Raw genomic sequence first — 13165 nt, 5'->3', positions numbered from 1 at the left:
TCAAAGTGAAAATGCCCTCCCCACCCCCAACTTGAAATCACTCACAAAGAAGCAGTAAAATGTGGGCTTTCCCCAAAGTGAAATGTTCTCTTTAAAGATGTCTCATCTGGGATGACACTGGAGAAAAAGTTTACGGGAATTAGAGAGCTGGGTTTTTATAGGGTAGGAAGGGCAGTCGAGGTTGATTATGGCACTAAGAAAGATTTGGTCTTTTGTTATCTGAGGTTGAGAATAAAATACAAGCATGGTATTCCCACTTTCTTACATTGACCCTAGACACTAGCCAATGGAAAGAGTATCCATAAACCCAGACAATAAATAGGTAACCTATTTCAGCTCTGTAGAATGCACAGCCTATTCGACTCAATGGACTCATCCATTGAGTGAAATCATTGATTGTACGATGGCCTCCTGAGAAAGAACCATCTAAGAGCTGTCCACTTCTGCCAAAACGGTTATGCATTTGTGTGTATATCATATAATCCGATCCAATCATTGCAGAAAAGGCATCTTATAGCCTGGTATTTTGGATCCCACCAGTGGAATGTACCATCCTTGTGGACAAGGACCTTTCAGTTTTTATCTCATTTTATGCCCAGCACTTTATTTTTGGATTGGGCTTAAATTTCACTGAAAGAAGGAAATTCACTGTTGAAGGAATTCCAGAGATCCAGAATGCAAATCTGCACCTGCTTTGTTACCTATAGGAAAAAAGTTGGCTGGGTCTCTCAGAGTTACATGATTTGCCCAGGGTCACATGGCCAGCATGTGTCAGAGTTGGAACTTAAACCAAAGTCTCTCCTTCCATGAAGATGATTTTCTATCATTTATCCACATGGCCTCTCTGCTTGGCACAGAGTAGATGCTAAGTATATCCCTGTTAAATCTGAGATTGCCATTCATTTATACTCTGGGTGTGTGTGTATATGTTTGTGTGTGTAATATCCAATATATCAATAGTTATTTGCATGTTGTTTACCTCTTCATAACGTGAGCTTATCGAAAACAGAGATGATGCTTATGCCTTTCTCCGTATCCTCAATGTTTAGCACAATGCTTGGCATGTAATGAACACTTAATAAACATTTGTTAACTGACTGATGCTTATATCTGCTTGGGAGGGAGAGGCACACTGCAAGCTCAGTAAGTATATGATTAAAAACCCAGCCATTTTTCCCTTAAAGGTTCATAAGCCAAATCAGAAAAACCTATGAGTTGGGGAATGGGGAGAGGTGGAATTAAAAAAAAAATATTTGTTCGATATCTGAAAAACTCACCAAGGTCTCCTTTATCGTCCACAGCACTGCAAGTATGGATTTTGTGTTCCCAAAGAACTGGAGGGACCTCGGACCGATGGATCATGGGGAAATTGGAGTCACTTTGGGACCTGTTCAAGGACCTGCGGTGGTGGCATCAAAACAGCCACTCGAGAATGCAACAGACCTGAGTAAATACTGGCACCTTTCTTTCTGTCTGAAGTGGATGGTAAAAAGAATCTGGTACTGACTGAGGCAGTTGAGTAACGGCTGACAGCTTAGTGGTATAACCTGGCAAAGTGCTTTAAGTATATGTTCTCTTGGGATCCTCATACCAGCCCTGTGAGGAAGGCACTTTGGATATAATATTACCCCCATTTTCTAAGTGAGAAAACTGAGGCTCAGAGAAATTCAAGTGATTTGCCCAAGGTGATAGCCAGTAAGTGATAGAAGTGGGCTTCAAACCCAGGCCTTTCTAAATACCTATTAATGGGAGTGTCATTAAATCATAGACTGTCAGAGTTGGGATAGAGATCTAGAGAAAACAGGTTCAATTCTTTCCTCTGATGTTTACCATCTATGTAGCTTTGGACAAGTCACTAAGCCTTCTCTGGCATCTCAGTTCCTCATCTATAAAATGAGGTCTTCCTAAGTCTACCCTCTTCATTTTATTTGTGGCAGAGCTGAGACCCAGAGAGGGTAAGTTACTTGCATGAAGTCACCCAGCTAGTGAGTGTCAGAACTGGAGTAAATGATGTCCAGTCAGTGTTCAGCTGACACATGAAATGCCACACATTCAGCTCTAATGTGGCCAAGTGAAGTCTGTGGTTATTTTTCAAGCCTCTCTCTGTCAAATACTATACTAGGAGGTGTGGGCATTAATATGTGTGTGTGTGTGTGTGTGTGTGTGTGTGTGTGTGTATATTATAGAGACAGTCTTTGATCTTGAGGAATTTTGCATCTGCTCATGACTCAGGATGTGCCTATGCAAATAATAATAGTTGATATTTACATAGTATGTAAAAGTTTGCAAAATGCTTTCCATATTTCATCTCTTTTAAGTCTTATGTCAACCCAGATGAGGAAACTGAGGCTCAGAGGTACTTGCCTAAGCAATATGTACCAGAAATAAAATTCACAACTAGGTCTTCCTGACTGCAGGTCTAGCCCTTTATTTAGCATGCCATGGGGCATCTCTGCAAAACAGTGAGTGAATGAGACAGTGTACTGTGGGAACAGGTCCCAGGCTGTGTAACAATGGCTCAAAATGCTTGAAGGATTTAGAAGCTGAAAATATCCTTGTGGCAGGAAAGAATATTCCTGGAAGGGGGGAGATTTTCAGTTTTCAACAGGGTAGGAGATTTATAAACCAATCAAAGTGATCAGGTTTGGGGTCAATCAGCTTGGTAGAGCACATGCCGTTTGGGAATAAGCGGCATCTAGAGATCAAGAGTCACTCCAAAGTGGAGATGGCTGGTGAGTCCATCTTTTATTTTTTATGAAGTTTCATTGAGTCCCTGACATATGTTTTTACCAAATGCAATGATACAAAAGAAATAGAAGACCAAGGTTTGTACTCAAGGAGTAGTAAAATATATGCTCTTCAAAGACAAGAAATGTCTCATTTTGTATTTGTGCCCTCCATCACTGACCACTGGGCCGTGGACATAGCAGGCCTTTAAATAGGTGTTGAATTGGGTTGTATCCCCAGTACTCATCACAGTGCCTGACCTGTAGTAAGCACTTAATATAAGTTTACTAATAATAATAATAATAATTTATTGTCTTACTGGGAGATGAATATCCCTTAAACAACTAGAAAGTCCAGATATTTTTCAAGATTTTAAATTGTTTCAATCTTACATAATAATAAATTTATATAATAATAATTATTATCATGATAGTGAATATTCATACTTTGTTTTAAGATTTACCAAATATTATATATGTGTATAATACATATTTATATAATCATATTATTATGATAGTGAATATTTTTGTTTTAGTTTACAGAATAGTATATATGTGTATATAAACATACTTATAGAATAATTATTACAATAGTGAATATTCATATTTTGTTTTAAAGTTTACCAAATGTATACATATTTATAAGTATATATATTCATATAATACGTATGTATACATATTTATACATGTATACATATAAATGTATGCATATGTATGCATATTTATATAATAACTATTGTGATTGTGAATATTCACATTTTGTTTTAAGGTTTACAGAATACCATTTGTGTGTATTTGTGTATTAACGTGTGTGTATGATATGTATATATGTGTGCATGATATGTAGATATGTATATGTGTACAGCCTTATTTGAGCTTCATACAGAGCTCTTTTTTCATCAGATACTAATTGCTTGCCACCTTACAAACAAAATCTAGTACTGGCTATATGGTAGATGCTCAATTAGTTCTTTGGCCCGTAGGATGCTTTGATGAAAGTTTTAGAGCTAGAAGGGCCCTTCCAGGCCACCACCAAAGCCCAGAGAGGGTAAGGGACTAACAAAGGAAAGAGATTGGATTATTGAAAATAGAGGTGTTAAAATACATCTTAACACTCGCATTCCCAGAAATCCAGTTTCCTTCCTCAATTAGGGAAATCAGTTTAAGTGGGGAAATGATTTAGAAGAGAAAAACCAGATCCAAGAGAGAGTAAAAGTACAGAAAAGTGTTCTTTAAAGGTATTCCTGCGAGAGATAGATCCTCCCCTCAATAAGTGATGGGCCTCTTGTAGTCACCAGCTCCTTCTTAGCTTGGAGACTGGCATCTTCTCAGGTTCATAGCCTTTAGCACCTAATGCATAGCCCCTTTTAAAACCACATGTGTACTTGTTTTAATGGGCCTGCTGATTTCACATTATTCATCTGAAAGGAATGTTGTGTTGGTTCAGAATCTAGAGACTATGCATTGTCATGATTTTTAAAATAGAGTAATAATCACGTGATTATTGTATATATGGGAGTTAGAGCACAGGGCTTTGAATCCTGGCTCCTCTGCTTATTAGATCTTGGGAAAAATCTCTTCCCCTCTCTGGGCCTCTATTTCCTCATCCGTAAAATTAAGGGTTTAGACCATATAATCCCCAGAGACTCCCTTCCAACTCTAAATCCTATGATCATCTTCTATGAAATAATAGACAGAGTCTAAGCATATACATAGAAGCATACTAGAGACAATTAGCAAGCAGCATGTGTTGATATAAGCTGGGAGATTGTATGCTTTCTAATTTGAGGAATGGAGGAAGTACCTCCGGTTTGCATTAACAGATTTGGGGAACAGTGTTTGAGATTGTGGGGATGAATCTAGTGCTAGAACTCTGATCAAGATGGAAATTTGGTGACAAAGTACCTCACCATTGCTTTTCTCTTCTGGTTCTTCCATTTTGCTTATAAATTAGGACAGCTTCAGTTAGAAAAGAGATAAATGCATTGGTCTAAATATAAGAGAAGTCATGCTCATTAGGGAAGGGATTTCCTATTTAACAATTCTTGTCATTGTAAATGCTTATAAAATTGATCAAAGTGTACTTAGTGCATTAGCTGTCCTGTCTGTCTGTCCATCTGTCTGTGTGTCCATCAATTCATCTACCTACCCATTCATTCATTCATTTCATTCCCTCCATCTCTGTCTCTTTCTCTATCTCTCTACGTATCCACCATCCATCTCTCTCTCTCTCTCTCTCTCTGTCTGTTTGTGTGTCTCTCTGTCTCTCTCTCTCCCTACCTGCTTACCTACCTACCTATCCATCTGTCCATCCTATTTATCCATATCTCTAGCTCTCTCCCTCTTTTTTCTGTCTTTCTCTCTTTCTCCATACATCTATCCATTCATCCATTCCTCTACTTTTTTCTTTCTGTCTCTTTCTCCATCTATCTATCCATCCTATTCATCCATGTCGCTCTCTCTTTTTCTTTCTCTGCCCATCTATCCATTCATCCATTTCTCTTCCTCTATCTCCCTTTCTCTTTATCTGTCCTATTTGTTTATATCTCTATCTCTCTGTCTCTTTATCTATCTCCATCCTATTCATCCATATCTCTATCTCTCTTTCTTTCTCCATCCATCTATCCATTCATTTGTCCTTTTTTGACCAGAACTGTGATATCCTTTGTGTAACAAGCTCCCTGTGAAGGATGAAGATGCATATGTGATTTATTTGTGAACCAGCCCTGTAACTTCATTGCCATAGGAAAACTCGCAATGAGGACATTCCCTCTACCAGTGAAGAACACCTAGCCTTGCCTCCTCTGTAGCTTACTATCTCCATAAGTTGCCTGGACCAGTGAGGTTAAGTGATTTGCTTGTAGCCAGTGGAGGATCTGAACACAGGTCTTTCTGTCTTCAAAGTCAGTATTTATTCACTACAAGACACTGTTCTCTATTTACAGAAAAATTAATTTTGCCCTATTAACATTTGGATTCAGTATGAGAATTGTTTTCTATTTTTTAAATGCTGAGGTTGGGAGGAATTTCTTTGAAATGTGAAAAACTGGAGGCTGGTGATCAATTTGATGCCACATTAATAGTGGTAATACTAATAATAACTTATATTTCTGTATGTTACTTTATGTAGAGTATACATAGAGAGTTACATACATGACTTCGTTGATGCTCACAACATCCCTGGGAGGTAGATGCCATTTTGAGGTTCAGTGGTCTAAGGCAAAATTTGAACCCATATCTTAATGATTTGATTTTAACCAGCTATTTGCAGGTTATGGTGAAACTTTTCTCAGGGATAAGAAACACTTGGGGTTGATTAGCTTTCCCAAGATTTCATTTAAAGGTCACTCAGGATTTCCTTTCATTCTGTATTAAGTATAATAATACTACTGAATGACCAGCCCACTTCTACTGTGTTTTTTAATGCCTCGATAATACTGAAATAGATGATGACATCCTCTGAGATTTCTTCAATCCCTTGTTTGGTATACATAATCAGAAAAGGATGTTGGGGTTAAAAGTTAGTATTGTTTTAAAGTGAGAAGTTCCTCTAAATTTCAAAGGCAGACTACATGGAAAAATGCTAGTGGGCTAGTCTGTTAAAAATAGAATAAATTAAATGCTAAAAAAAATGCTTCCCAACTTCCTCCCCTCCAATACATACATCTATAGATAAATTCAAATAATATCGCTGATATTTACATAACATTTTAAGATTTTCAAGGCAATTTGCCTCCATAATCAAATTTGAACCTCCTGAGGCAGGTAGTACTATAACATTGTGACCCATATTTTTCCTAGGAGGAAACTGAGGATCAGAAAGTTTAAGTGACTCATCCATGGGCACACAATAAATATCAGAACCAGGAATTGAACTCAGGTATTCCTGATGCAAAAGGCCAACATTTTATCCATTATACCAGGCTGCTTTTCTCGGTAGATAAGTTGAGCCCCGGGAGGACACTTTGTTATATAGCATATAAAAACAAATCCAAGCAACATCTCTCAGGAAATAGGAGAAATTAGGCATCTCCTGCATAGTTTTACCTTTATGAATGTGATATTGCTTGTGGGTAAATAAAGAATGAGAATATTCCACCAATGAAGCTAAATCAACTATGAATAAAAATTTCATTGACTTAACATTCAGATGGTCTATTCAATAGATGAATGAATCATAAAAAATAAATGACCGTGCAACATTGATTATTTTTAATGCTGTCTAAAAGCAAAGGGAGACGATGTTAGCCAACTTGTCTCTGCCACAGGTACTGCCTAGGGCTAACATACTTATGACTGAGCTGTCTATTTCATCATGGAAGATGAATGATGAAAGTACAGATCCTACTCATATTAGAATATGGTCTAGGAACTGCTGGTTGGTGTTCCTGCTTCAGCTCCATTCAACTCTCTATTCTCATAGTAGCCCTTTAAGATTTACAAAAGTCATTTGATCTTTCCAACAACTTTGTGAGGGAGGTGCTGTTATTATCCCCGTGTTGCAGATGAGGAAAGTGAGGCTGAGAGAGTTTAAGTGACCTGGATGAGGTCACACAGCTAGGAAATGTCTGAGGTAGAATGTGATCTTGGGTCTTCCTACCTCACCCATTATGCCACTGCTAGGTGCCTGGGACAATATGCAAATATGCAAGCTTGGTCAAAATCTTTGGTTTATCCAGAGAGCTGGTTTATAGCCCAGCCGAGTTTCCCATCTCAGCTTTGGATCAAGGCCACAGCTACCTGTTGGCACATCTAGCATCTAGACATTCATTCTACTGCCCTCTTTGGCCCTTGTCCTCATTGCTGGGGCTGGAAGCTACTTAAGAAATTGTAGGGGCCCAATAAATCCTGATTTGAATAAATGGCTGCTATATGAACTTCTTCCTTCCTCCCTTCCTTTCTCTTTCCCTCTCTCTTTCTCTTTTTTGTTTCTTCTTTCTTCCTTCTCTCTTCCTTCCTTCTTCCCTCTCTCCCTCCTTTCTCCCCTCCTGTATTTCTTTTTTAAGGAAAGCTAATTTTTGTTAGGAAAATCCTGAAAAAAACTCCTTCTGCAGTGAAAATGCGGGAGTCTTTCTATTGACTTCAGGGGTGTTTTTGAAGACATCTGTAAAGTCTTCCATTTTCCTGGGTAAAACTGTCCAGTTTCTGACTTCTGAAAGATGTGTTATATAATTTGCTCTCTGGGTCACATCTGGAAAATGAACGTACAGAGTTGCACGCAGGGCTGAAATTTGCACTGATCTGCCTGACAAGACAAAAAAAAAAAAGATCCAAACAAAACCATACTCTTGTCACACAGAAGTTAATGAAACCAGTATGCTTCCACTCACTCTGACTGCCTGGCCCTTCCCTTCCCAGCTCCCACCCCACCCCCCCACCCCCATTTGGGAGGCAGTTGAAAAAGCTTTGGCTTTGGAGCCAGAGGGCCATGATCAAATCCTGGCTCTGCTGCTTAAAACTTCAGTGACTCTGAGACCTTTTTCACCTCTCTGGGGGCTCAGTTTCCTTATTCATAAAAAAGAGAATATGAGATTGTATGACTTTTAAGGACCACGCACTCTCAAATCCATTAGGTCTATCCTTCAATTAAAATTATAAATACAAGATCCTTCAATTTACTAAAATTAGAGGTTTTATAGGCTTTTTAAAAAAAACATATTTTAGCTGATCTCAGAGCCAAGAAGACCTTTGACACAGGCTTTGTGACCCCTAAATAAGTTACTTAACCTCTCTGGCATTTCCCTGAGACTATCAGTTTCACCTGCATTGAGATCGTCCTCACATGGGAGTTCTCTACACCAGTTAAATCCCAATTTAGTCCCAATCCCTATTTTGTTACCATGCTACAAGGATGGGGTGCAAAGTAATGATCTGATATTACATATGAGGAAGGGAGTGATATCCTCGGGAAGTAGAGAATGCAAAGAGCATATTGACCTGCAGTCAGAAGACCTGAGTTCAAATGTAACCTCTATCATTTACTATCTACATGACCTTGGGCAAGTCCCTTTGCCTGAGTCTCGGTTCCCTCATCAGGGAGTTGGACTCAGTGGCTTTTGAAGCCCCTTTTAGCTTTAGGGATAGGATTCTGCGAGTCCATTGTATTGTAAGACCCTGGGCAGTTCAGTTAACTGGTCCTCAGTTGCCTTATCTTAAGAAAGGAGGTTGGACTAGGACATTGAGGTCTCTTTCATCTCCAGATCTCATAGCCTGTGTTCTCTGAACTCATTTCTGCCTCTTGTAAAATGGAAGGTCTATAATCTGGGAGTCACAGGACAATTGGCATGGAATTCCTTGTGAATGGTAAGAAACAAACCATTAGAGATAGGAGAACAGAGGACGTGCATTAGAGACGGTGGAACTGGGAGAACCACCCATCCCATACCAATATGACGCACTCTTTGTATTTTCTCAGGCCTCGGAATGGTGGAAGATACTGCACAGGTCGCAGAATGAAATTTAAATCCTGTAACACTGAACCATGTCCTCATCAGAAGAGGGATTTCCGAGATGAGCAGTGTGCCCACTTTGATGGAAAGCATTTTAACATTAATGGCCTACTTCCCAACGTGCGCTGGGTTCCAAAGTACAGTGGAAGTAAGTAGAATGGGAAGCTGATTTCTATAGTAGGTAGCCACTGGGTCCAGGCATGAAATTCCCATCTCTTCTTGTTTCTCTTTCTTAGTTTTGATGAAAGACCGGTGCAAACTGTTCTGTAGGGTAGCAGGAAATACGGCTTACTATCAGCTCCGAGACCGAGTGGTGGACGGCACTCCCTGTGGACAAGACACCAATGATATCTGTGTCCAAGGGCTTTGTAGGGTGAGTACAGTAATTAATTTCCTTCAGAGGATTGGCACAATGCCATACAGTAGCTGAATGCAGCCTCTGAACAATGGAAACATAGCCTGAGGACCTTGGCTGATGGCAGACCATCCCCGACATGTTCCGCCACAGCTGTCTTCCATGGAAATGGAATTCCCCTTGCATATGCCCTCCCTTAGCTCTCTCTTCCTGAGCATGGTTCCTATTCCTAGGAATAGCATGCCAAGTTACCTCATACTGTAACTGTTCCTATTTGGAGCCAGAGGCAGAGTTGGACAAAAGAGGACCCAAGGCAGGATGCACATCCTGCGAGGACCATCCTATTGGCTCTGCCTCTTCCCCACTACTGTACTTCTCTTAGGGGAAGGCATGATGGCATGCTCTGATAAAGTATACAAATAAGTATACTTATATACCAGGGATTCTTAACTTCCTTTGTGCCATTGACCCTTTCAGCAAACTGGTGAAGCCTAGAAATCCCTTCTCTGAATAATGGTCTTAAATGCATAAATTAGAAGCCAATTATGTTGAAAGACAGTTACCATCATATTTTAAAAAACAAGACAACTTCACAGATTCCAGGTTAAGGATCCCTGATGTATATAAAGCAATACAAAGTGATTTCAAGAGTGGAGGGGAGGGCAATAATTGTGGGGGGAAATCAGAAAAATCCTCATGTAAGAGATGGTACATGTTAATAAGAATAGCCAATATTTATTTATTTGTAATTTTATAGCATTTGTAATCACTTTACGGACTACAAAGCTCTTTTAAAAGATCTCATTTTATCCTCACAATAGCCCTGGGAAGTAGGTGCTGTTACTATTCCCCTTTTACAGATGTAGTAACCAAGTCAGAGTTGAAGTAACTTGCTCAGGGTCGCAGAGCTAGAAAGTGTCTGAGATGAGACTGGTAGCACTGATCTTCTTGAGACTACCCGAGCTATGCTTTGAAGAAAGATGAGTCTATGAGATGCAAGGGAGAAGGAGGGCATTCTAGATATGGAAGACTGCTTTTGCGAAAGCATGCAAGTGGGAGATGGCATGTCATGTATAGGAGATACTGGGCAGGCCAGTTTGACAGGAATGGAGAATGTGTGAAAGAAGTAATAGGTAATAAGACTGAATATATGCCTCCTTATCTTTCAGTTTCATGCTTACTGTTTGTCCAAATATTTTCTCTCTTAAAGCAAGCTGGATGTGATCATGTATTAAACTCAAAAGCACGGCGAGATAAATGTGGGGTTTGCGGTGGTGATAACTCTTCATGCAAAACCGTGGCGGGGACATTTAATACCGTACATTATGGTAAGAATCTGTTTTTTGGTACCACAAGGAGAAAAATGCCAAAGTTAAGCATTTTTAACCACAGGTAACGAGCAAAAAATTAACATCAAGTGTGAAGTCAGCCAAATGATGCTCTCTTCTACATCTGGCTGTGAAAAACTACCATTCAGAGGGAATTTGTCTTGTGGATTTGAATTCTAGCTCCTCTTTCTTTGCTGAGAGACAACTTGTCTTCTCTGTTCAAAGGAAACAAACTGGCCAGGACCCTCCTGAATGACTTTTGTATTTTTTTTAGGTTACAACACTGTGGTCAGGATCCCACCGGGTGCTACCAATATTGATGTGCGACAGCACAGCTTCTCAGGGAAGGCAGAGGATGACAACTACCTAGGTGAGATGAGCAGGTGTTAGGCCTCTATGGCCTATACAGCCCTTTTTGTTTACAGAAAAAAATTGGCAGGTCCAGTGAGGATAGTTTGATTAGCCTCTCAAAGGCCATGTGGAGATAGGGTGACCATTTCAGTGAAGAAGATTTTCTTTTAAATTCATAATTCTTCTCCCTAGTAGGTTCATTTTCAGTTTATATATTTTAATGTTTCAGAGCTATACAAATCAATTTTCACACCTTTCACGATGGGGAGTAGAAAATTAAAAATAAACAAAACAGACCACAACCCTGTGATCATTTTTAATGTACTTGGCATGACTGTTCAGAAGGGATTCATTATTCTCATTAGGGTTGGTTTTTAAATTTTTGAGTTGGTTCATCTGTTTAATATCTTTTATGACTTCATAGCATTATAGATTGTTAGATGAGGAAACTGAGACATAGTAAGGCCCCCTGGAAAATCGCCCAAGATCACTCAACTAGGGAGTAGTGAAGTCAGGCCTCGGACAGAAGTCTTCATGAGCTCTGGCCTCCTGCTCTTCTGCTCAAAGGGTCATTTTCCTGTTCAACTTTTAAAGTCATATCTGGATTTGAGTGAGTGTCTAAGGCTGGATTTGAAGGATCTGGGAATGTTTAGCCTGGAGAAGAGAAGGCACATGATAACTATTTTCCAGTATTTGAAGGGCTGTCATATGGAAGAGGCATCAGGCTTGATCTCCTTGTTCTCAGAGGGAAGAGTTCGGGTAATAGGAAGAAGTTGCAAAGGGGGCAAATTTAGATTTGAGGTTTGGAAAAGTTTCCTAATGATTAGAATGATCCCAAAGTGGAAGGGGCTGCCTCAGTAGATGCCCTCCTACTATGGGTCTTCCAGCATAGAAGGTCTCTTGTCAAGTATGGCATAAAGAGAATCCTTTTTAAAAAAAAACATATGGATTGGATTGGGCAGCCTCTGGGAATGCCTTCTAAGTCTGAAATCCTCTGATCCTCTGAACTGAAGTGATCCAGTGTAATTATTATTAAAAGTTTGACCTTGGACTTCAAACCAATCATGAAAATGATGACCAGTCTAAGAAACAGTTGGGGAACCTGTGGCGTGGAGGCCACATGTGGCCCTCTAGGTCCTCAAGTGCAGCCCTTTGACTGAATCCAGACTTCACAAAACAAATCCCCTTAATAAAAGGATTTGTTCTGTAAAACTTCAATTCAGTCAAAAGTTCTCATCCAAGGACCTAGAAGGCCACATGTGGCCTCAAGGCCTCAAGTTCCCCACCCCTGGTCTAAGATAGACCCAGAACTAAAACATATCAACACTGATGACCAGGCAGTGGCTTTAAGTGGAAATTAGTCCATGCTATTTCTTCCTTTTATAGCCATTTTTTTGTGGTTATCTGTGTTTAAGGTTGCATTTTACACTCCAGCAGCTGTGATGTAGAGACTGTATGTTGTATATTAACCTGTGATGGACATAGCTTTGCAGGAGGATCAGAGGACCGGGGTGATGGGATGCCCTGTGGTCTGTAGTTATAAACTTCATTTCCTTCATTAACAGGGTAACTAGACTAAGAGCAGGGCCATAGACATAGACTCCTTAGATTCCAGCAAATCAGTTTGACAGTGTCATGTATGCTGCATTTAGAGGGCAAGATGGAGATGGGGACTGGATGATTGTATGGTTGGATTTAGATTTAATTAGATTCAGAACTAGTTGGATGGCCCAGCCCAAAGAGCAATCTCTGAGGAGGAATGTGATCTTAGAGGGAGATTTCTCATGAAGGTACCAGAGATCTGTCCTTGGTCCTATTTTATTTAGCATTTTTATCAGTGATTTAATTTAAGCCACAGAAAGCACGCTTGTCCTATTTGCAGATGTCCTGGCTCCTAAACTACTTTTCTGGGCTTATTGTGTGTAATTTCTCTTTGAACACTAGATGGTCCAACCA

The 13165-nt window shown here is 39.7% G+C and overlaps 1 protein-coding gene across 3 annotated transcripts in view; it reads left to right on the top strand.

Moving 5' to 3' along the window:
- The window catches only part of ADAMTS9 (ADAM metallopeptidase with thrombospondin type 1 motif 9), a 195313-nt gene that overhangs the window by 58174 nt on the left and 123974 nt on the right, over positions 1-13165 (top strand). For all 3 annotated transcript variants that reach the window (XM_027863777.1, XM_027863776.1, XM_027863778.1), the window contains 5 exons: positions 1302-1447; positions 9142-9323; positions 9412-9548; positions 10741-10858; positions 11133-11228. In XM_027863777.1, coding sequence (XP_027719578.1) covers positions 1302-1447; positions 9142-9323; positions 9412-9548; positions 10741-10858; positions 11133-11228 — 679 coding nt within the window. The remainder of the gene's footprint in view (positions 1-1301; positions 1448-9141; positions 9324-9411; positions 9549-10740; positions 10859-11132; positions 11229-13165) is intronic.

Source organism: Vombatus ursinus, unplaced genomic scaffold, assembly GCF_900497805.2.
Source record: "Vombatus ursinus unplaced genomic scaffold, bare-nosed wombat genome assembly UNPS02014773.1, whole genome shotgun sequence".
NCBI lineage: Eukaryota > Metazoa > Chordata > Mammalia > Diprotodontia > Vombatidae > Vombatus > Vombatus ursinus.
Note: the sequence above shows the minus strand (reverse complement) of the source record. Positions and strands in the feature narration are given on the sequence as shown.